This window comes from Leishmania martiniquensis, chromosome 26 (assembly GCF_017916325.1).
Source record: "Leishmania martiniquensis isolate LSCM1 chromosome 26, whole genome shotgun sequence".
In the NCBI taxonomy this organism is placed as follows: Eukaryota; Euglenozoa; class Kinetoplastea; order Trypanosomatida; family Trypanosomatidae; genus Leishmania; species Leishmania martiniquensis.
In genome coordinates, this window is record NC_090161.1 from 419,157 (window position 1) to 442,674 (window position 23,518).

At 61.1% G+C, this 23,518-nt stretch overlaps 4 protein-coding genes across 4 annotated transcripts; all 4 read left to right on the plus strand.

The window, feature by feature from the left end:
- Positions 1–1,445: 1,445 nt before the first annotated feature.
- On the plus strand, positions 1,446–3,539 carry LSCM1_04131 (uncharacterized protein; the record flags this gene model as incomplete). The annotated part of the gene is made up of 1 exon (XM_067321653.1): positions 1,446–3,539. The coding sequence occupies one exon, from the start codon at positions 1,446–1,448 to the stop codon at positions 3,537–3,539; it is 2,094 nt and encodes a 697-aa protein (XP_067177884.1).
- Positions 3,540–9,716: 6,177 nt separating this feature from the next.
- On the plus strand, positions 9,717–14,573 carry LSCM1_04132 (uncharacterized protein; the record flags this gene model as incomplete). The annotated part of the gene is made up of 1 exon (XM_067321654.1): positions 9,717–14,573. One exon carries the CDS (start codon positions 9,717–9,719, stop codon positions 14,571–14,573), a length of 4,857 nt encoding a protein of 1,618 aa, XP_067177885.1.
- Positions 14,574–15,496: 923 nt separating this feature from the next.
- Positions 15,497–18,208, plus strand: LSCM1_04133 (uncharacterized protein; the record flags this gene model as incomplete). Its single annotated transcript, XM_067321655.1, has 1 exon — positions 15,497–18,208. The coding sequence occupies one exon, from the start codon at positions 15,497–15,499 to the stop codon at positions 18,206–18,208; it is 2,712 nt and encodes a 903-aa protein (XP_067177886.1).
- Positions 18,209–19,644: 1,436 nt separating this feature from the next.
- LSCM1_04134 (uncharacterized protein) lies at positions 19,645–23,226 on the plus strand (the record flags this gene model as incomplete). The annotated part of the gene is made up of 1 exon (XM_067321656.1): positions 19,645–23,226. One exon carries the CDS (start codon positions 19,645–19,647, stop codon positions 23,224–23,226), a length of 3,582 nt encoding a protein of 1,193 aa, XP_067177887.1.
- Between the last annotated feature and the right edge of the window lie 292 nt (positions 23,227–23,518).

The window sequence follows — 23,518 nt, forward strand, 5'->3', positions numbered from 1 at the left end:
ACGCGGACTGTTCTTTTCCTTTATTATTATTGCATCGCCTACTCACCTGAGGATGTCCCGGAGAGAGCCCGCTCAGCACCTCGCCTGATGCCAACGGCAGGGTTGGCGCATCCGCGACGGCCAGGATTCAGCCGTCGTGCAAGCAACGTCACATGACGTGGGAGTGGACTCGGTTATTCGTGCTGTTAACGAACTTGTCGTTCAATGGACACGTCTGAGATGAACACACACACACATATATATAACGCTTGATTGCTGTGCCGTTTGCATGTGTCGTGATGTCCTTGTGTGTGTGTGCGTGTGTGTGTGCGTGTGTATGTGTGTGTGTTCATCTCACAGCCCCTCTGGGCCCGCCTGTCCACCTTTCTGTCTCGCCCTTCCCATGCGGTGGACCGCTGAACGGTGAAACAGTTCAACAGAGTGAATCAGTATATATATATATATATTATAGCCAAAGGCGAAGCGAAGATGACGAGGTCATGGAGAAGAGAGAGAGGGAGAACTGCATGTGGTAGCGACATCGCTAATGACGGTGAAAACGGTCACGGAGTGCCTGTCGAATTTTTTCTGTGCATGTGGTTGCTGTCGAGTACGCCTTCTCCCCCCTCCCTTCCTCCTGTTGCTCTGGCATGGCAAGCGGCATCGAAACTTCTCTGAGTATCTGTCTATATGTTTGACGGCGATGACAAAAAAAAAGAAATACAGCACTTGACCAAAAGAAGGTCCGATCTGCGGATAGCGACGGACGCGCCGCTTTCTCAACGCCGATGCAGACACAGGGGCCGGCGATCACAGAGGGCAGAGCCGCTTGAAGGCGAGAAGACATGCCGGCACGCTGTTTCGCCCCCCCCTGTACGACAGCCATTGCCTTTATCGACGGAGGTCTTCTCTTCTCGTTTTCGAAGGGCAGCCTCCGGTGCGGCACCGCGCGTATGGTTGACGAACACGACAACTGGCACGGCCTGCTTTGTGCATCGCGCGTCAGCGACGCTGAAGAAGAAAGCGAAGGCGTCACGGCCCGTCTTCACGCGCGTTTGGGCGTCCTCATTCCCGGTTGCAGTCCTGCCCGGCCACGGACGCTTCGTGGGTCGTTAGTGGGCCAACCACAAGAATGTCATGACCTCCTCGCCCTCCCCTGTGCCTGTGCCTGTGCACTCGTCTCTTTCCTCTTTTTTCTTGTGTGTGTGTGTGTCGTGTGTCGTGTGTGCTCTCTCACCGAGCACAGTACAGCGTCTTTGGCCGCCCCCCTTTGCCGCCTGCGCTCTTCTGGGTGGGTGTCCCCTCACTTTCTCTCCCCATCCCCGCGTCACCCGCGTTTGCCTCTCTTCAACAAAAGAGAAGCCGTCAAGGATTGCGGCTCAGCAGCGCCTCATCCGCACCCCCCTTCACCAGCAAACATACGAAGCAGTAGCATCAAAGACATTCTTACACACGGATCTACAGTCATGCAGGTCTCCCTCCACAACACAGTAAAGACTTACAACCTCACGGCTGGTAAGTCGCTGCCGGAGTGGCTCAGTGAGCGTCGCAAGAACAAGCGGGCGTCAGCAGGGCAAGAGAACCGCGTGGAGCTGCTGCACGACCTCGATTTTCCGCACTGCGCCCGCTGCATCTTCCGCTGTGCGAATGGGACGCATCTGTTCGCCGCTGGCGACTACCCCTACCGCCTCAAGTGCTTCGACGTGAATGACCTTAGCATGAAGTTCAGCTTCAACGCCGACATGAACATTCTCTCTGGCGTGTGCCTCTCACCTGACTACCGAAAGTTTGCGCTGCGTGGGGAAGGGCGGCAAATTACCATTCACCACACCTCCGCTATCGTAGACAGGGTACGTGTGCCGCATCTTCAGCGCTCCCTCGCATACAATCCGTTCCAAGCGGAGCTCTTGTCCACCGGCGTCTCGCCGGAGGTCTACCGCATCAATCTGGAGACGGGCGCTTTTGTGGAGAGCTATCACACCAGCAGCGCTGACGGCGTGAATCATGCGGAGGTCTTCGGGCGGCACGGACCAGTGAGTGGTGTAGTGCTGACGGCCGGATGTGACGGCGCGATCGAGGCCTGGGATAGCCGTGTCGGCGCGGCTGTCGCTCGCGTGCAGGCGGCTGGCAGCAGCAGCAGCTCTGGAGTTGATGCCCAGTGCGAGGTTCGGCACATCGCCACGGAGGAAAGTGGCGGTCTCCTCTTCACATGTGGCCTTGAGAGCGGCGAGGTGCTGCTGTACGACGTCCGTCTGCAGAAGCCGCTCCTTGTGAAGGACCACATGAATAGCCTGCCCATTGTAAAGACGTACTTCTTTCATGGCAGGAGCACCGCGACGGGCGAGGCCAGCTTTGTCCTCTCAGCCGACACGCGCTCGGTGAAGGTGTGGAACAAGCACGACGGCAGCAACTTCACGACGATCGACGCTCCGGCTGACATTACTGACTTTACCCTCTTTCGGGCCCAGCACAACATGGTGGCTCCGTACGAGTGCGACGACAGCGGCGTGGTGGCCATCTGCTGCGACGTGCCGCGGGTGCAGGTGCATTTCGTCCCCCAACTCGGCGCGGCCCCCCGCTGGGCCGCCTTCCTCGAGGCGATGACGGAGGAGCTCGAGGAGAAGGAGGCGACGACAGTGTACGACGACTTCACATTCATAGCCAAGGACGAGATGGATGCACTGGGCATCGCCGCTGAGGACCTCGCGGGCGGCAAGGTGCGTCCGGTCATGCACGGTGCCTTCATCGAGAACCGGCTCTACCGCGAGCTGCGCGCCGTGGTGGATCCGACCGCCTTCAACAACTACGTCGCCTCGAAGGCGAAGGAGCGGCAGTCGCACCGGTGGTCTGACCGCATCAGTCGCTTCCGCCGAGCCAAGGAAGGCGAAGTTGACCCCGAGGGCCCGGAGGCTCATGGCGGTGCTGCAGGGGCAGGGAGGGGCACCGCGGCGCTGGCGGTGGCGAGGGCGGACCCCCGCTTTGCGCGTGCCTTCGACCGAACAACAGGCCGCGCTGTCTCCACCTTTGCCCTCGACCAAAACAATCCCGAGTACGCGAAGTTGCTTCAGACAATCGACGAGCGGCGCGCCAAGGCCTCCGCACGTCGGGAGCGCTACGAGGCGGACATGTTCTCCGTGGTCCCCGACGTTGGCGAGGAAGACGAGGCAGCGCAATATGAGGATGGCAGCGACCGCGCAGCGCGTCGAGCGCTTCAGCAGAAAGGCAGCAACGGAAGCGCCTCGCTCGCTGCTGCTGAATCGGACGAGGACGAGGACGCACGCCACCATCTCCGCGGAGTGCAGAGCAGTGGCCGAGCGAAGCGCCACGCCTCGCAGCAGCAGGCAGCCACAAGCGCGAAGGTGTCCGAGCGGGCCTCTGCAAAGTCCGTCAAGGGCGCCACCACATCTGATGGTAAACGGGTGACGATGTTCGAGGTGTCAGGGAAGAACGCTGACGTCTTTCTGCGTGACGATAAGCAGGTGCACACCACTCGCAAGAAATACCGCGCTGAGAAGCTGACGCTTGGCGAGCGTCTAAAGCTCGCTGCGTCAGCGAGGTAGTCCCTCTTCATGATGCGCGTGTGCAGTGCGCCTTCACAAGGGCCCTGTCGGGACGTGGGGACAAGCTGCCTCTTGCCTTGCTGTAGTTGCCGTTTCTACTGCGTCTAATTAACCGATCGCTTAACCTCATGCACCTGCGTTCGCTACCTCCCCCCCTCCCACTCCCTCCGTGCAGGGCCAGGCGACGAGAGGTCAGGAGGAGGAGAAAAGAGTCTGGAGCGTTGGCGCGAAAGCCCGGCGCGTGCGGCTCCCCCCCCGGTGACTGCTGACATCTCTCGCACCCCCTCCCCCTCCCCCGTGTGTGTGTGTGTGTGTGTGTTAGCGCGCCTGTAAGCATTACGCACGACAGAAGCGAAACGAAGTGAAGGGAAGTGTGGGAAACTTTGCAGTCCTTCAGCTTTTTGCGCTTTCGTTTGTCTTTTTTTTTGGTACTCGTCCTGTGCTACAGAGGTGCGGATGATCCACCGGGGGAAGGCTGACCCTATTCGACGCTCACCTCGCGCGGATGCGGGAGGTAGGATTGGGTGGCCGAGCCCACGTGCGGTCGGCGATGGGCTGGAGGAGTGTGTGCGCGTGTGATCGTGTGGGGGGGGGCGGGAGGGGCAGTCTCTTTTGGTGTGTGGTCTCTGCGCTTTCGCGCTGCGTGCTCTCCGCTGCGGTAATGGTGAGGTAGGCATAGCGGCAAAGTGCATCAGGTGCTCTTGCCACATCGCCCTCTCTCCTCTATCCGCGACACGCGCAGTGCCGCTGCCGCACACCCATCATGAAGCCGATCGCCCCTTTCTCCCCCTCCCTCTTCCCCTCGAATCACCGCGTCCCCTCCACCCCCACCCACCCACGTCCACGTACACCGCCGCGTCTGAGAAGCAAAGACAGGCGCTGAGGTACAGCAGCAGGAGGGAGGGAGGGCAAGAGGGACTTGCAGGGCGTGCCCAACGAAACACTTTCATTTGCTCTCCGCAGCACTTCTCTTATTCCTCTATCCCCCCCCACCCACCCGTCTCCTTCGCCCGGCCACAACCGCCACGACCCCACAGCAAAGCAAAAAAAAAGTCATCGCACACTCAAACGCGGAAGTGCGGGTAACCCAAACGCCACCCTCCCTCCCCCCTCTCGCAGACGGAGCTTTGGACAAGCGAAACGGCTGCGATACGGCTCTGCTCGTCCGCATATATCCACATCCTCCCACAGCAGCAGTGCACGCAAAAACACGCGTGCTGCGACTGACGAGCTGCGGCTGCTCTTTTTTCTCCTTTTTTTCGCTGCCTTTTCTTCCTCGCTGAGCGCTGGACTGCTTATTCCCCCCCCTCCCCACCTGTCCTGCAGGGACAAAAAAGGGGGGAACATACACCTGCACGTCACCTTCAAAGACGCACTCACGTAAAAGCTCGTGATCGCAGCGTTTGGCGTGACGGCGCTGCTCTTCCTCCCCTCCACACACACACACGCACACACCCGGTTGCATTCCGGTGCGCCAGAGCGCCATACAAGCCAATAGAGTGCTTTTATGTGTTACCCCTTCTCTTCTTTTCGGTCTTTTCGGATCCGTTTAGTGGGACACGTAGCAAAGCTCTTCTGCTTTCACTTACTGCTGTCCTCCCCTCCCCACCACCACCACGAGGAAGCGTCAACACACACACACACGCACACACACATAAAGCTGAGTCGGACCTTCCTCCCTCCACCCCCCTCTTCATCAAGCACTTACTACTTTGCTCTCTTCTCTGCGTTTTTCGCACTTTCTGCGGAGCGCGCACACCATTCGGTGTGAACTGTCGAGCTGTGCTGGTCGTCTTTCGGTCGCTTAGGCATTTTTAGTCATTACTTCTTTCCTCGACTTGGTCAAAGTATTCACCCTTCCCTTAGCTCCCCCCTTTTCTCCCTTCCCCTCACCGTCCTCAGCCCCCCCTCTACCACTAACCACACTTGCAAACACGCCTCTGCCGTACCTCTGCATCCGGTCAGCGCAGTCTCGGCAAGAGGGCCCAACAGCGGACATAAAAGACGGAAAGAAAAATTAGCACACGCACACACACACTGGAAGCTGTCGAGACACTGCCCTCTTTTTTCTCCCCCTCCCCCTCCCAAACCGGCCCGTGACCCCAGTCTACTACTGTTCCCCCCGGTGCCTTTGTGGGGGCACCACTCCATTTTTTTTCTGATTGCTCCCTCTTCTGTCGTCGTCTTGCTGCTGCTGCTGCTTATTGCGCTGCATTCCGTTCTGTCTTTGCACCCCCTCCCTCCCCCTCCCCGTCTCTCTCTTCTCGCTTACTCTGGCCACCTCTTCATCTTCCCCCTACCCCCCTTCTCTCTCCCTCTCTCCTCTCGGTGCTTTCTGCTGTTGTCGTTGTCGTCGCATCCTGCACGTGTGTGTGCCACACACTCTCTCTGCTCTGTCCATTCCTCTCCCTTTGCCTGTGTGAGGGTGGCAACAGTGGTGTGCTGAGCTCATCTCTATCCTCCTGCCTCCCCCTCCCCCCTCTCCTTTCTCTGCGCTCTGCAGCTTTGGGTGGCGCGCCTTCTTCCCCGTTACTCAAAGAGCCCCACCACCACCCCTTTTTTTCGCTGTGGGTGGTTCGCTCTGTTTTCGTTATCTGTGGCCGCCTCAAATGAGCTCGCGCACTCCCTCCCCTCTACCCCAGACTCCTCTTTCTCTCGCTCTACACCCTCTTCCGTGCAACTGTGGCGAGGTCGTCGTGTTGGTTGGCCTGCACGTGGCACTGTGATTGGGCACGTGTACCGGTTGATTGGTATAACGTGTTTGTTTGCCCACCGCCACCCCTCCTCATCCTCTGACTCGCTCTTTTCCTCTCCTTTATCATCTGAGTACCACTGCTTGTACAAATACCACCCTAACGCTTGCTGCTTCCCTTCTTTCATCGGCGCACTTCCCACAACCACCGCCGCCCGCCCCCCTCTCTGTGTGTCTTTGTAACCTGCCAGCCTCCGCCCCCCCACCTCCCTCCTCTCTCCCACATCTTCCTTTAGCGTCAGCTCTGTGAGCGCGTTGATCTGCTTGCGTGTTGCCTGTCCTCCCCTGCTGTTCCGTCACCCTCTCGCCCCCTTCTCGTGTCTGTACTGCTGCCGTTTCAATTTTTCACCTGCGTCAATTTTTTCCTCTTCACCCCTCCCCACCCCCTGTCCCACCACGTTCGAAAAGAAGCGAAGAGGAAGACGAGCCAGCACCAATAGCGTACCTGCGCTTATCCCTCCCCGCATCGGCGGCGCGTCACCTCAGTGCGCGCATGCGACACGCCCTCGCGGACGTGCACAAATCTAACGACTTTGTATATGCACGCCACCCTCGTTGCATAACTCTCTCTATATATATATATTTTATGTGTCTCTTGTTCGTTGGCTCGACTCCCCTTTGTCTCGCCGTAGACGGCAACATTCAGTGCTAGCATCCCCTCCCCCTCCTCTCTAACCTGTCTACCGCCTCTCTTCATCCTTTGCCGCTCTTGCTCCGTGCGTTTCCCACCTCTCCCCCGCTTCCTCCCCCCTCCCGGATCACTCTCCCCCACATCTTTGTTTTATTTTCTTGCTCGCCCTTCCGTTCGCTCGTCGTGGACGAGTGTTGTGCCGTAGTCATCAGCGCGACCTCCTCCCTTCATTCACTCTGCTCTCTCGCCCTCCTCCCTCAGGTCCGGACTGCCATTGCAGGCGGCTGCGCATTGTTTCTTTCACGAACTTCTGCTCTCGCTGCTACTGGTACTGGCGCTTCCCCCTTTGAGTACCACCACTGCAACTACCTCCCCCTTCTCTTCCTCTCTGTACTTGCCGTACGCAATTCCCTTTTGCCCCGCCTTCGCTTTTTTTTTTGCACACACACACACACATATACATACATATATATGCATGTATGTATGGAGGTACTGGCTGGTTCTCCTCAGTGGCCCCGCTGTCTTTCTCTTCTCTGCTGTTTGAACGCTGATACGGTGTGTCGGCGCAGGTCCCCATTTCCTTAGCGCTCGTCTTTGGTCACCCGTCATCCACCGCCCTCCCCTCCCCCCTCTGTGTGTGTGTGTATGTGTGTGTGTTTGCCTTACGGTGACACGCGTGTCTTTGCTTTGCCTTTTTTTCTTCTTCATCTGCTTTCCGTTGTTTTCAGTGTCCTATTCAGTTTTTCTGCAGCGCTTTTTCATCTTGCATGGACGTACACCGCAGCCCTCACTCTGCCCTTGCCTCCCACCCTTCCTCTTCTCGTTCCTTTCTCTCTACACGTCACGTCCGCCTACCGGCACGCGTGCGCGCGGGTCAGATCCCTTTTACCTCTCTGCTTTCCATCGCTTGAGCTCGCCGCAATCGTTGCCATTTCGAAGGTGCACAAATCTTTGCATACATACATATATATATATATATATATTGCTGTTTGTGCGTTGTGGGTGTGTGTGGCCGGCGTCTCTCCGTTCCAGTGTGCGCACGGCGGCTTCTTTGCTGTTGTGGTTACGGTTCCGTCCCATCTTTCTCTGTGCTTCCCTCTCTTCATACATAATTGTTTTTTGGTCGCGTGCTCGGTGCACTTCTCTCCATTGTGTGGCATCCTCAGCCGCCCCCCCTTGGCCATTCACTCAGCGGCTAAGTCCCCCTCTCCGCAGCGCTTCTCTGCGTCGGTGTGTGTGTGTGTGTGTGTGACTCTGTGTGGCTGTCTCTCCGTCTTGAGCAATCCTGTGTGCTTGCGCCTCGCCACGTCTGTCCTGTCATCCGGGGGAGGGGTGCGTCAGTTTTTAAGAGCGGACGCCCTTTTTATGCTGTTTTACTTCAGTTTTTTTAGCCTTTCCTCTTCCGTGTCTGAGCCACATCATCCTGACGCTGCCCCTGCGCGCGTCTCTCTCCATACAAGTCCTCTGGCACCGGCTTTTAGGTTTAGGCGTTCGCTCTCGGGGCCGCAGAGAAACATCGACGCCCAAAAAGCGCGCGTTGCTGCAAGGAAAGAGGAGAACTGAGGGCCGTTAGGACGGCTCCGTCTTTACCTTTTCGGTGTTGTTTGCCTGCCCTATTGGTGTGCCGGCCTTTCAGCAGGGTCACCCGTACCGCCCCCTTCCTCTCAGTGACGTCAATTTTCAGATTTCTATCGCTGTTCGTCTGTGTGTGTGTGTGTGTGAGTGGGTGCCTTTCGCGTCCGCTTCCCGTAGCGCACCGCTACGTAGTGGGCACTCTCTCTTTTTTGTATACATACATAAACGTACATATATACATATATATATATACCATTATCTGCGCGGGCGTTTCTCTTCGAAAGAGGGGCTTCTCTTTGTTTTGGCCTCTGAAAAAAAATCGGAGTAGAGGCCCTCTCTTCCCCCACACCAAACTGACACACACACACACACGGGCACCATCATCACTTCTCTGCTTACTTTTGTGTGTGAAGGAGAGAGACCGAGCCCGTGTGAAGAGGCCGCGCGGACGCCGCAGCGACGCGTGAGGCATTTGTGCTGCCTCCTCTCTCTCCCCGCGCCTGTTGGTCTGACTCTCCCTTTTGTTTACTCGTTGTGATCACTGCCGCCGTAGCTGCCGCTGCAGTACGTTTCACACTCCTCTCCCCTTCCCACCCTGTGAGAAGGCGGGTGCCACTGGCGTTCGAAGTGGCGGCTGTCCAGTTCCTTCTGCTGCCCCATCCCTCTCCCCCACCTCAGCCCTCCTCTTTCACGGGGCCGTTTCCATTCGTGGGCGTACGCGCGCGCGCTCTTCTTCTTTTCTTGTTGTTCTCCCCAGCACGCCCGCACGCACCTCTCCCCCTCTCCTCTCACGGTCGCCTCTCATCGCTTCGGTTGGGAGTGCCCTTTAAGCGGCCTCGACTACCCTCCTGTGTGGTGTGTACGCACCGCAGTCCCCCCTCCTCCTCCCTCTCTCTCGTGTCCTCCTACCCTACCCCCACCCCATCCTCCACACAAGCCCGCCCCCTCTTCCACCACGAAGACAGCCCGCCACCCCCCGCGGTAGCTTGATTTGCTTTACAGCTGCGCCTGTGCTGGTGGCGGCAAAGCCCTGCACTCCTCCCCCCTTCGCTTTGTGTGCGTGTGTGTGTGCGCGCGTTTGTTCTGCTTTTTCTGCTCTGTCATCTCTCTTTCTCTTCCGCTGTTTGCCATCGGCGCCTTACCCCCTCCCCTTCCATTTCTCCTTCCCTTCTCCCCCCTCCATCGCTCGTCGTCAGTATACTTGGAAACGCAGTCGCCAATGCTGCATCCGCGTTTCTGGCGCGCCGATAACTCGACCGCGCAGTGCACGGAGTGCGCAGTTACCTTCTCACGCTTTCGCTGCCGCCGTCATCACTGCCGCCACTGCGGCGGTGTCTTCTGCGACGCATGCACGAAGGCGCGCCTCTGGCTGCGGCCTATTCCTCTGGCGTCCAGCTCGTATCACATGAAGAAGAGCTCGCCAAGAGGGGCTCCGGCGGCAATGGCAGGAGAGCCTCCTCTTGGCGAGCCCACGACCGCCGTCAGACCCTCCCCGTCGCCCGTCGGCGCCGACTCGACTCTCTCGGACATGTCGGAAAACGATACGCCACGCAGCACGGCGAACAGTTGCAGTTCCGCCGGCGATGGAGCAGAGGCATCATCGTTCACGTTATTGTCCTCAGCCACAACTTTTTCTGCCGCGCAGCAACTCCATCGACCGAAGCAACGCTCTCAAGGGTGCCTCGCCACGCAGGCACAGCCTTCGCAAGGGGTGGTGTGCACTGCACATCAAGACGGCGCGCCAGTGCGCGCAAGGGAAGGGAAAGAGGGCGGCCACGTGAATTGCGAGCGCAGCCGTTGCGGCAAAACAGCCATGGCGGTGGGGTCACATCATTGTGGCAGCCACAGCGAGGGGCTTACCGCATCATCGGTGGAGGCGGTGGACCCAGCGCGACCACCGGCGTCGGCGTCTCGGCCGCGCAACGAAGACAATGCTCCCGCAGAAATCAGCAGCCGTCACTCCGTCTCTGCAAAGCGCGTTGCTGCTACATCAGCAGCACCGCAGATACCACAGAGCCCACTCTCGGGCCAGGGCCGCTCCCCGGAAGCGAAGCATGGGCACTACAGTCATCAGGTACCGAGCAGCTCCTTTTCCGCACCCCAGGACAACAGCTGCTCCTCCGCAGTCGCTGGCGATGTGTCGCCGCAGGCCTGTCCGGCGTCGGGAGCCCTGGCCTGCTTCGAACAGGTAACCTCACCGCGCCGTAGACACGGCAGCACCGCCTCTGTCGGTGGAAGGGCGAACGAGTGTGCCTCGTTCATGTCGGATTCGTCGGCGAGTCAGCGTCGCTTATCTGACCGCCATAGTGATCCGCTGCAGATCGAGCAAGGAGTGATGGCCGGTTCTGGCGGTGCCTTGGACAGCTCCTCGGAGGCGTGCAAGGGGAGACGCGGCGCCTTCGCTGACCCTCCAGCCGGTTCTGCGCATGTTAGCGGCGCGAAGAGCGGCGGCAGCGTGAACGACATCCTCAAGGACGACGCCTACCGCCGCGAAAGCTACAAAATATCAGTGGACACGGCACAGCGCGTCACGTGGTACCTCTGCCGTGTATGCCGTCGCTGCCACGATCACCTCGTGCGCAGCATCCTCGATACCGACAAGACACCCCTCGACGCTGGGTTGCATGGCAGCTCCAAGACGCCTCTCTGGCGCTACGTTCGATTGTACAGGGCCGACGAGCCGCCAATCAACGATGATGGAACAGGAGACTCTTTCGAGCAGCGCGGCTCTGGTGCGCCGCCGCAGGCGGCGCATCTTATTGTAGAGACGTCCACCAGAGCGTTACCCCTGTGGTCCTCCATGTGGGCTCGGCTTCGAGGCTCAGTATCCCTACCTGCCTCTCGATCTCCGTCGGCGACGGCATCGCCTGTCATAGCAGCGGCGGCCACGTCGTCGCCTTCGTCGTTATCTCCCTTGCAGACGCGCGAACTTTGCCAAGCGCATGGCGCTGCCAGCAGGCGAGTCAATGAAAGGACCAGCTTGACCGCCGCTGCCACGCAGGCGAGCACCGGGTTGAGCGGTAGCGAGTGTATGTCTCCAGTGAGCCTCGAACCGCCCAGAGGGGATGACTCGATGCTGTCGCTCTTTGCGGGTTCCGACGCGGCATCATCCAAGATGGCATCGACACAACTGCAGTCGCCTCGGCCCCAGCCACAGCAGCAGCCCTCCTCTTCCAAGCGTGCGCGGCGCATCGCTACCCCGCCCCGTCGGCGCCTCATCAGCATCGATGGTTGCCCAAGCACTCTGCGACAAGCCGTGGCGCTGGCGCGTCGACGGCGACGCATCGCCGTCATCTTGATAGACGAGCGTGACGTTGCCGGCGCAGACGATGGCGCCGAAGCGCAGCAGCAACAGCAGCGATCGGCTCAGTGTGAGTGCCCATCCGCACGCCCTTCTGCACATGTAGGCGCGGAGACAGCGCCTCGGACCAGCTGGGTCGCTGAACAGCTTGGTGGTACGCGGTGCACAGGCCGAGTGTCGCCCATCACCGCAGACACCGGTACCGAGTTGCCGGCACCTCAGCACACGGCAGGCGAGTTGGCGAGCGCCCAGCCGCAGAAGAACGCCGCAGACGACAAGACGGCGCCAGCGGCCGCGACACAAAAGTCCGGACAGCGGCCGAAGCTGTCGATTCTCGTCGATGACGTCACCCTCAGTGACACCGACGGGTTGTCATCTGCTTTTGTCAGCGGTGGTGGCGCAGATTCTGCAGCCCTTCGCGGACTCGGACCTGCGGCGTGGCTTCTACCGCAACTTCCTCGCCAAGCGGCGGCGCCGGCAAGCCCAGCAACGGCCACGCGAGTCGGGTCACCTGCCTTGTCCCCTTCCCTCACACACGAGCGCACCTCCCTATGGAACTCTGTCTCCTCTTCGGTCGGAGCTGTGGCGTGGGTCGCAGCCCCAGCAACGAGCAGGCCGATTTCATGTGTGCCGGATGGGTCGCAGACCACCTCCGTCGCCTTTCCTGCGCACAACAGCGGCGCGGCAACGGCGCTGCACGCAGAGGGTAGGCCGCCGGCGCTTGCCGCCGCTCTCGACAGCGGCGCGTGCGTGCTCCGTGCACTCTTTTGCCAAATCGGTGCAGCAGTCCACTTCTCCACTCTGCCAGCGACGACGGCGTACACGGCTGCGACGCCGATCGCCGCCGCATCAGCAGCCGCAGCCGGATCTGGTGGGAGCGGCTTCCCTCTGACGGTGAGCACCACCGGCACGAGTGGCCTTTTCGCTGACCCAACGTGCTGCGGCAGTGCACAAAACGCGGCGGTGCCTCTCTGGGGCACTGGCCCCGAGTCGTACGCGGCTCATCGTCAAGCACTGGTTCGCGGCATGATGCTCCGACACCAGCTAGGCCTGGGTGCAGCACCATTGGAGGTGACCTCGCCGCTCGCCACCGCGCTCATCAACAGCACCTTCACTGTGCCTTTGGATCAGAGCGATGCAGCGCATTGGTGTGGCACAGCCAGCCAGCGTGGCGCACCAGGTGGGCTTGGCAGCGGCAGCGGTGGCTACATGAACATGGCCTGTCGGCGCTTCTGTGGCTGCTCTGCAACGGCATCGCACGAGCGTGTGACGGCGCCCGTGACGACCTACTTCCAAGTTCGACCGCCTGCGACTGCCACCGCCGCTGCGCCAACAGCAGCGACTGCAGGGGTCATCATCCTGCCGGTTCCGACACAGGTGGAGGTGGTCGGCATACCCATCGACACGTCCTCGGCCACGGGTGCAGCCGCGTCGACCACCTCCGCCGCAGCTGCACCCGGTGCGGTATCGATGGGGTCTACAGGTCTGAAGTCCCCTCATTTCCGCAGTGGCGGTGCCAGCTGCGGTGCCGCTGTTACTCCCGGGCTTGTCGCCGGTGACGCGGCAGGCAGTGCCTCGCGCCCCTTCACGATGGCGGAGTTCCTGCCGCAGCTGGCAAAGCTAAGCACGAACTTGGACGGCTATGTGATTGTCATCCTGCGGCGACAGAGCTCGAGGGGTGGGGGTGGGAACGACAGAACCTCTCCGGGCGGTGGCGCCACAGCTACGCATCCGCGTCCGAACGGGGACTCGTCTTTGCACCTCTCAACCACCCAAATGGGCAGCGACAACGGTATCAGTGGACCGCAGCGGCGGCAACCCGACGGCAGCGCGCGGCAGAGTTTAGATGCAGACCGCTCCACCTCGGCCGCGTGCGTCTCCTTTTCCCTCCGCGAAGATGACAAGTGCTGCGCGCCGCGCTCAACACAGCCGCGTGACACAACTCAGAGGCACCGCCGCCGCCACCGCGTCACGGAGCTGTTTGGCGGCCCACACATGCGAATGTTCTACCAGCAGCTGCAAAGCTGCGGGGTGGCGCAGCCGGCCATTAGCGTTGTGGAGGTGACTGACGATGTCGAGGTCAGTGTACCGAAGCCTTCGCCAGTGTCTCTGGCCACAGGCAAGAGTCCACTGGAGGAAGGGGGCCTCTGCCGTGACGAGCTCAGCGCATTGGCCGTGCCGCACGTCAGGGCCCGAGGCGCCACGGGAGGGGAGGATGGGGTCGCGGAAGTGTCGTCGGGCGTCACAAAGACGTCCCCCCAAAACTCGGCTTTGTCCGCTTCCGGCATGTCGACAGTCTCATCCGTCGACTCGGCCCTGCTGCCGCGGCCGTCAAGCGTTTCGACGAGCACCGTGACGCCGTCGCCACAGACGACAGAAAGAACACCGCACGCACCATCAATGCACGGCGAATCGATTGAGAGGCTGCAGCTGCCTGCGTCTGTGTGCGGTGCGTTCGGTCAGACAGCAAAGCTGGCAACGTCCTCTGCTGTCCCCATGTCACCAACGAGCCCGCTAGAGCACGCCATGGCCTCTCTGCGGCATGTGGCTCGACAGCTAGGGGTGACCATGTGTAGTATGGCCTACGCTTCCGAGACCACAGCGGCCATGGCGAGGGGAGCCGCATCCGCAACCCCAGTAGCAGCCTCAACGGGACTGAAAACAAGCAGTACCGGGGGTAGCGGCGGTAGTGATGTCGCGCTGCTCTCGCGTGCTGTGGAGTCCCTCGTGGCTACGCTGGTCTACCGGGATATTAATGTTATGCTTTCCCAGTAGGTCAGGCACACCCACACACGCATTCGCACGGGCCGCGTCAACCACCGCGCACGCCATCCCTCTCGGAGGAAAGAAAAAAAAATCTCTGAGCGCACCCGTTATGCATCCCCGAAACCCTCTCCATGCCTGACAAGTGCGCCGTCTTCGTTTTTTTCCTCTCCGACGGAAGGCGCCCAGGTGTTGTTGTTATGACGGCGGTTGTGTGCAGCGCTCTTGTTTCGCTGTTGTCGTGTGTGCATCTACACTGCAATCTCCGTCATGCACCTGTGCGTGGGTGCTAATTTGTGAGGAAGAGGGGAGAGTAGTGGGAGTGGTGATGGGGGGAGATGAGGGGATACAATGTGCAGTTGATACCACATCACACGGACGCAGAAAACGAGAGAGGGCCTTCCTCTTCTCCGCCGAGTGTCTCTCCGTTGTCCCCCCGGGTAGAGTGCTTAAGCAGCTGTGTTTCCTCTTTTAGAATGACGGTGCCCGTAGAGGAGGTAGTCGGGGGGGGCAGAGAATAGACCGACGTGGCGTTGCAGACAAGCTCCATGGACGGTGAGGGGGGCTGATGCCCCTGTGCACATGCGTCCAGCCATCCTGCCCCGCCCCACCCGCCCCCCCCCACACACACGCCATCACCACGCCACATCGCCTTCTTTTTGTTCTCATGCATGGAGGCCCCCACGGCGTCGGCACCTGCGGTGGTGCTGGTGGTGGTGGTGGTGTGTGTGGTCAACAGACGAGCCGCCCATCACGGAGCCCTCCCAATGCCTCTGGCCGCTTCTGTCTTGTGGCTCCCAAGCCTCTCCCGACACTCCGCTTATCCGTCTCCGTTTGCTTTGTTTTCTTACGCGCGCACCGTGCCGGACCGCATTCCCCCCACCCCTCAATGCGCACGCTCCTGTATGAGACGGCCTTCCGCAGCCTTCCTTCTCATGTGGAATGTAGCTGCAACTCGCTGCCTTTGCTGGCCGCCCTCTTCCGTAGCGAGGGGAGGCGGCGGCATCGGCAGTAGTGGCCTGCGGCTGCATGGTGCTCATTGGTACGCGGCACGCTCAAACACATCTGAGAGCGACACCCACGGCAGCAGGAGAGGCAGCAGCAGCAGCAGCGGCAGCAACGCGCGCGACGGCCATTGCGGTTCAATAAAGGAAGACGAAGAGGATCGGGTGCTGGAGGACGAGGAGTTCGCCGCCCTTCGTGACGCTGGAGGTGACGAACTCATGCCCATCGCCCACCGCCTCGCGCACAAGGCCGACGCTCTCGATGCTGAGCTGCGGCGCATCCGGTACTGCTTGTGCGACCGGGCTCAATTCCTCGTGGACACGGTCCCAGCGACCTTCTCCGGTCGCCCTACTCGAATGGACAAGGTACTGCAACGGTTGAAGGAAACAGGCACCGAGCAGCAACACTATGGCGCTTCCCCAGCGTCGCTAGGCAAGGGCACCGCTGCAGCGACCTGGGAGGCGGCGCTACGCGCCTCTCCATACGCCGGGTGGTGTGGCACCTCGGCCCCTATGCTGCGTTTCTTGAGCCTCCGGATTCTCTGGCCGCGCGCCGAGCCGGCAGGCCGTGGCGGGTCTGCGTCGAAGGGCACCGCGCTTGCAACCCTGGACACTGACCTCGACTACCTCCGTCGCGGGCGGGCGCTGCACCAACTGAACTACTACAGCCGGCTGAGCCTCACCCCAAAGCGCCACATATGGAGCTCGCTATACCAAATCGTGTGGAACGGCGTCGTGGCCGTGCAGGATGCCGTCGGTTGTATCGTCTTTGGCACCTTCCGCGGCATCAAGGAAAGCGGCACGATTCGAGGGGCGTGCAGGGGCGCCGCCATCGGAACCGCCAAGGCGGTGGAGTTCCTCTGTTACGGCTGGATCGTGTCCCCGCTGCTTCATCTTAGCCGAGGGCTGTGCAACACCCTCTACGGGCCAGTGAACAGCATCACCGGTAAGTACATGTTCGACGCCCTCAGCGGCCGGTGGATGCGGTGCACCGTGGCTGACTCGCGTTTTTTTCGCCACGAGCTGCAGCGCGAGAAGCGCGTGCTGCGCACAATCGGACGCGCCGAGTTCCGCCGCAAGCGGATGAAGGCGGAGCACAAGTGGGCCGAGCTCATGACTTCTATGGGCTTCAGCGTGGATATGCTGAAGGATAAGTTTACGCCGAAGAGCGCCCGTAGCTCGCAGAGGCCGTCGGTAGCTAGAGAGGGCCTCGGTGGCAGCACGCAGAGGCGGAGTCCGTACGAGGTACTGCAGGTGCGGCGCAATGCCACGACGCAGGAGATCAAGAATCAGTACAAGAAGCTTGCTAAGGTGTTCCACCCCGACGTCGCGCAGAGCCGCCGCGGCGGAGGTCCGCTGTCGGCAGAGGAGAAGGCCGAGGCGCAGCGCACGTTTGAAGAGATCTCCAGCGCCTACCAACTTCTCTCGAACCCAGAGAAGCGCAACGCCTACGACCTCGGCGGCATGCAGGGCGTCGATGCGCACGAGACGAAGTTTGGAAGGTTCCTGTCGCGTACCCCGGCGGAGATAGTGCAGAGCGTCTTTGGCGGAGAGGGCTTCCGCCGCGTCTTGGTTGGTGAACTGCTTCGCTCGCACTGGGCGCTGCGCAACGAGGCGCAAGTGAGCGTTTCTATTCACGAGCTGGAGGAGCTGCAGTGCATCCGTGTTAGGCAGGTGGCCGTAGAGCTGGCTGCTATCGCCGACGTGCATGCTCAGCGGCCCACGACGCCGTACTACGGAGGCGCGTCAGCGGTGGCGGGCGCGAGTCGTGCGCAGAGCAACCGCCAACGCACCACCCCCCGTTCCCCCACCTCCCGCAGCAGCCTCCGGGATTATTTGAAGTCCGGGAAGCCGCGTAGCAGCCTCATTGCTGCAGGCGGACCTGGTAAGAGCACGAAGTGCATGGGCGCATCCGCTGGCATAGGCATCGATCGTGAGCTGCACGACTCGATCATGGGCGAGCTTGGCAGTGGCGGTGGTTCGTCCGGGAGCGGTGGCGAAGCGGCGTCAGTCGGCCAGTCAAGGGCGTCGCCCTATGGTGCGGCATCGGCAACGTCATCAGCAGGTGCAGAGGTCTCGCCATCCCCGTTCGTGCTGCGGCCGGGGAGCAACGAGTACAACTGCTTCTCGCGCGACTTCGAGGAGCGCTGTGAGAGGTTCGTGCGGCACATGGCCGAGGCGTGCTTTGGCAAGGCGCTCCTCTACGAGGTTGGGGAGGCCTATGTTGTGGGAGCGCAGCGTTTCCTCGGCATCCGCCCTTTCTACGCACCAAAGTTGCTTGTCACGCGCAAGATCTTCACAGGCATGGATCGCATCTACGAGGCCTTCGCCGACAAGGCGCGCCTCGCACCCGACGAAATGTCGCGCAAGCTGACGGCGGAGTACTTTAACATTGAGTACGACACAGTCGTCGCGGATATTCACTGCGTGCTACGCTACGCGGTGCAGATGGTGCTGCAGGACGTGGTCGAGTCGGACGAGGTGCGCCGCAAACGGTGCTATGCTGTATGGTACTTGGGCGAAAAGATGATGAGCGTCGGGGAGCGGTGGACGACGCGCATAGCAACCTACGAGGACCTAGTCGCCTACATCCAGCAGGCAGCGACATCGGCTGCGACGACGCGAAAGCCGCCAGCGTTCTAAAGGGGGCGTGTCAGTCAGTGTGTGTGTGTGTGCCGCTTTTCGGCCGGACTCCACGGCAAACACGAAAAGAAAGCCGAAAGTCATGCGAATAAGCAAAAAAAAGACAATGAGAGACACACTCGAAGAACACAAATCGGCAGAGAGCGGCGCAGGGTGGGGGAGAGCGAGAGCGAGATACAGACACGTCGGGCGGACGCCAAAGGAGTAGAGGAGGGGGAGTGTAGCCGGTGGGCTCCGATGCTGCGTTCTTTGGCCACGCATTCTTCTACGATTCCTGCCCCCGGTCGAGGGACCCTCTTTGCGCTCTGCATGAGGTGCCTCTGAATTTGGGCAGCGTAGCGCCCCTTTTTCTCTCTCTCCCTCCCCGCTCTGCGGCCGGCGCTGGTGCCTTGGGCGCACGCAGAACCGTGTCCGAGGCGCACTTCTCGGCAGCCGCCTGCTTCCCTTTCCCACGCTTTCCCTCTCTCCAAGAAAAAGGGGGCTCAGCGGGAGGACCCTGCGTCCGCATGCCGGCGCGGATGATGGGCGGGGGGGCGGGCGGGGGGAGAGCGAAGTCGATATTTCTCCTTGCATTCCCATCGTCCCACGCCTCAGCGCTGTCTTTGGTGTGCGGCCCTCTACCTATTCCACAGCCTCTCCTCTTCAATCCCACGTGACTATTCATGTGCACACACATAAACGCATGCATTAGATATATCAATCTATGTACAGATACACACACACAAGTATATACACATCAAGACTAGCATCGTCACACTCCGAGTCGTTCGTCACCCTATAGAAGAGGGGAACGTTCTGCTGCTGCTGCTGTTGCAGCTCTAATTCGCTACTTTTGCCTCCTGCCTGTTGTGTCATTGAGGTGTGCGTTTGTGTGTATGCAGGTGTGTGGCGCTCGCCTGCTCCGTCCATAACTGTGGCCGCCTCTTTCGCATCCGCCCCTCTCGCTCTCTCTAAGTAAAGGAAGAGGCGCCAGGAGGCACATACATACATTTACCCCCCCCAACGCCCCGCCCTCCCATCCCCTTCCGCACACGCACACAAACGCACCACTGCTTCCTCCACGCTCCTCTTTTATTGATTTATTTTTTTTCTTTATGTTCGCTTGTCTCTCGTCCCTTTATTGCTCCCGTCGCTCTGGCTGCTGCTGCTTCTATTGTGATTGCTTCACCGTTTTCTTTCTTCTCCTTCGCTCCCTGTGTCTCGTGCGCTCTTGTCACATACGCCGTGGCTCTCCATTGCTGCGGTGGTTGACTGGCCGGTACGTGTACTCAGGCCCTGCTAAGTGTTTGTGCGTCTGCGCAGCCCTCTACTGCTCTCCACCGCACGCGCCAACAGGCCCAGGAGAGAGCCGAGGGGGCCCTGCGTCGTCTCCCGAGGAACTTTCACGTACACGGGCACACCTATACATACACAAAGGCACTATTTCTGCAAACGTCATGTCAGACTCCGACTGGGAAGTTCTGTCGTCGGATGGCGAGTTGCATGGCGCACCGCCGTTGCGGTCGGCGCTCACGACCTCCACTGTCACCGCCAGGAGCACTACGGCTTCTGGAGATGGTGGGGTCCAAGAGGGTGCTGCTCGCGATCTTATGAACGAGGCGACCCGCCAGGCCATTCTGACCCCATTATGCTTGACACTGAACCAAACTGGAACGCGCCTCGGGGTCGGACACACGCGCGGCTTCCTCGTATTTCGCCTCGTTTCCGCGGCTGGCGCGCACAAGGGCAGCGAGATGGAAGCGGCGGCAACGACGCCCGCCGTTCCGCCGTGGACAGCACAGGACAAGCGGCCGGCGCGCGGCCTCGCTGCAAACGCGGCAGGCGAGCTGCGCGCACTACCCACGCAGAGCCAGCTCCTCCTGGACCCGCAGTACAACGTCGATCTTCTCACGTTTTCGCATATTCGCGAGCGCATGCGTCAGGAACAGCAGGATAGAGCTGGGAAGGCTGCCTGCTCCTCACCACCCCAGTCGACAACACGGGCGCCCCCTTCCAGGGCGTCCCCGGCAGTTATGCCGGAGGGTGCCGCTGGCTGCTCTCATGCACCTCAATGTATCGCCGCTTCAGAGGCTTCGGTGCCCTCGCTCTGTGACGAGGTTCTCAGCGAAGATGACAGTGGCCGCTCCGAGTATGGCGGGAGCCTCGCAATCGACATCGAAAATGACCTCAGCTCCTTCTTGACGACCGCCGGTCGCGCCTTCGCACAGATAAGGCGCGACCGCCAGGGCCTGAGCTCACGCAAGAGCACATGGGTGACGGGCAGCGAGCCTCTGGACCAGCGGCAGGGTGAAACAGCGGCGAGCGGCCCAGCACCTTCCGCATCAGCAGCAGCAGCCTCGGGCCACGGGTCTGAGGCGGCTCACGCTACTGGCGCCTGCAATGCGCTTGCGGAGGCGCCTGTCACGATGGGTCAGACGTGCCCGTCGCCGCGCACACGTCTCGCCCCGGGGCCAAGCACCGTGTTGGAGTGGAGCAAGGACGAGGACATTGCCGTTGACCCCTCCAGCAGCGACGTCGATCCTGTTGCGGTGCAGCGGATCGACACCTGCGCCCCCTCATCCCGAGCCTCCTCTTCGTCCGTCGCTGCTGGCCACCAGGCGCACGATGGTGCAGGAGAGAGCGAAGATGACTATGTTGGGTTTGAGGGCGGTGGTGTGGCCGTCATGGCGTTCCTCTACGAACAAACGTGGATGGCGTTGGTGGGGGGCGGCCCGACACCGATGGGGACGCCGAAGTGTGTGCAGTTCATCCGCGATGGTGAGCTGCAGCACCAGCTTCTCATGCCAGACCCGGTGGTGCGCCTCTTCCTAGACGCTCGGTTGCTCTTCGTCATCACCACGGCGCAGCTGCGGATGTACACCAACCCAATAGAGCGCGAGTGGACTTGCCTGCGGCAGTGGCTGCCTTTGTCGGCCGCGGTGGCAAGCCGCTACGCCTTTGTTGCGCCCCCCGCTGACGGCAACCCCAGTGCCAACGTCCCCATGCGCGTGTGGGATAAACTGCCGAGCCCCGATCCGTCGCTCAGCACCGCGAATTCGTCCGCCGCAGTCGAGAGCGCGGAGGACCTCTGTGCGGCGCCCTTCTCGTCATTAGGCAGCAGGACCGGGGGTCAGGGCGCATGGGCGACTGCCATCTCGCTGCCCATCATCCCGGTCGTCGTGGACTACGCGCGAAGTCTAGTGCTGCTACCGGCAGGGGAGGAGGGCAAAGGATTTGCGCTCTACCGGTACGTCTCCGGGCCGGAGGTCCGCTACACAGACCGGGTCAGCAGCACGGACATGAGCACCTCAGCAAGTGCGTGTCGCATGGGGCTTGGATCGGCGGCCGGAGAACCTCTCTCCACCGGCAGAACCACCTCTTTCCTGCAGCACATCGCAACGCAGAGTGCTGCGCACCGTAATCCGCTCTTCACTCTCGCCCTGTACGTCGGCTGGCCTTCTTCAATTGCGCGGCTGCTGTCTCCGGACACGGAGTCTGGTGCAGGCGACCAGGCAAGCGGGTTGATGAGCAGCGGCCACCTGGACGGATCAAGCACTAGTTGGCCGGTCACCCTTGTCGCCGCCTCGAGCGAGTATGCCACCCGTCTCACTCTGTGGATGCTTCAGGAGCAGCAACACGATATGCCGTCACCGCGCAATGACTGCCCCACCTCCTCTCCTGCTGCCGGCGCTGGTGCTGGTGACGCAGCAGCCTTCGTTCTTCTGCGCGAGTTTCGCGTTGGTGTGCGTCTGGCTGCGCCGCAAGTCGTCATGGCGTCTCTCCCAGGCGTCTCGCGGTACATTGCCCGCGGCAATGCAGCGCTGGCGGGAACGTCGGGCAGGGCTTCTACCGGCGGTCGGGGCGCTAGTACAGAGACGGCGTCGTTGACCGGCGCAGGGCTTCTGAAAAACGTGTCCGCTGCTGGAGATGCAGGAAGGCCACGCGGTACCGCCACATCGGCGTCGGCCAGTGGGCTGCTCATCGCCACGTCCTCGCCCCCGTCCTCTGCGTCGCACACGGGCACAATGGCCCTTTGGGCCACGGAGGCAGCCGCGGCCGTTGCATCCTCCACGACAAGGCCGGCGGCCGTGCACCATCTGCAGTTTGTGGGCAACGGCGCCTACCTACTGTGCGTCCACGGCGCAGACGTCATTAGCATCTTCTCGACCAGCGCACGGGAGACAGAGCAGGAGGCGAAGAATGTCTGCCGCGACCGCGTGGCGGCCGAGCAGAACCGCTATTCTCGCCTCTCCATCATGAAGGAATACCTTCCCCGCGCGTTGTCGAGCCGGCTGGAAGCCTACACGCGTCAGGCATGGTCCTCCTGCTCGGGTCGACTACCCTCCGCCGACCCCACGTTCATGCCGCGCTGGATCTGCGCCCAGCGTCGGGACACGCCTGCCACGAAGGCTACCCCGACCGCATCTGTGCCCACTGCCGCGCCCACGCCCACGAGCGGCTCCCACGGCACTAGGAGCGTTGGAGCGAGTACCACCACCACCAACTGCAGCAGCATCCACAGAAAGGGGCGCTTCTTCCATCGCTTGACTTCACTCGTCGGGTCTCGGCCGCCAACTGCATTTTCGGCGTCCCCACCGTCCGCGTGCGCGCAGACCACCGCGCCTGCGGGTGGTGGTGAGGACCAGCCCAGTGCGCGTATTCCGCCCAGTTGCGCGGCCTCTGCAGGGCGTTCTCGGCCCTCACGCGCCATTGCATCGCAGCGATTGGTGGGTCCTGGGGCACCACTCACCTTCCCGAGCTCTTCGCTTGACTGCAAGCGGCATCTCGCGGTGGGCGGGGGGTGGGGCACCCCGCTCACGGACCTCCCGCAGTGCGTTCAGGTGTGGTCATCGGCACCGCACGCTGGGAATGGAGCGTCACACCTGTACACTGGCACCGCCTCTGCGACATCCTCGCCGAAGCGGCCACCAATTGTGTTGAACTGTGCGACGTGCGAAGGAGCTTTCACGAACATTCTGCTGTTCGCCGAAGAGGGTGAGGTAGTGACATCGCAAGTGATGCCGTACGTCGCCTCGTAGCCTCTGAAAGGTTGGCGCATCTCCTTCGATAAATTTGTTGCAGTGCACCGTTTTGTTTCATTTTTTTTTGTGTGTGTGTGTCTGCTTTTGAGAGTGCTGATGCATTTTCGCCCTCTGCTGCTCATCGCCTTCTCGCCGCTTCACCTCTCCGCGTGTACGCATCGACCGATGGCGTAACTCGCCTGCACCCCCCTCCCCGTCTTCTCCCTCCTCCCCTCCTTCACCTGGGTATGTGTGTCCGTTAGAGCGTTCAATGTCGACTCTTTCACACACAAGCAGATATATATATATA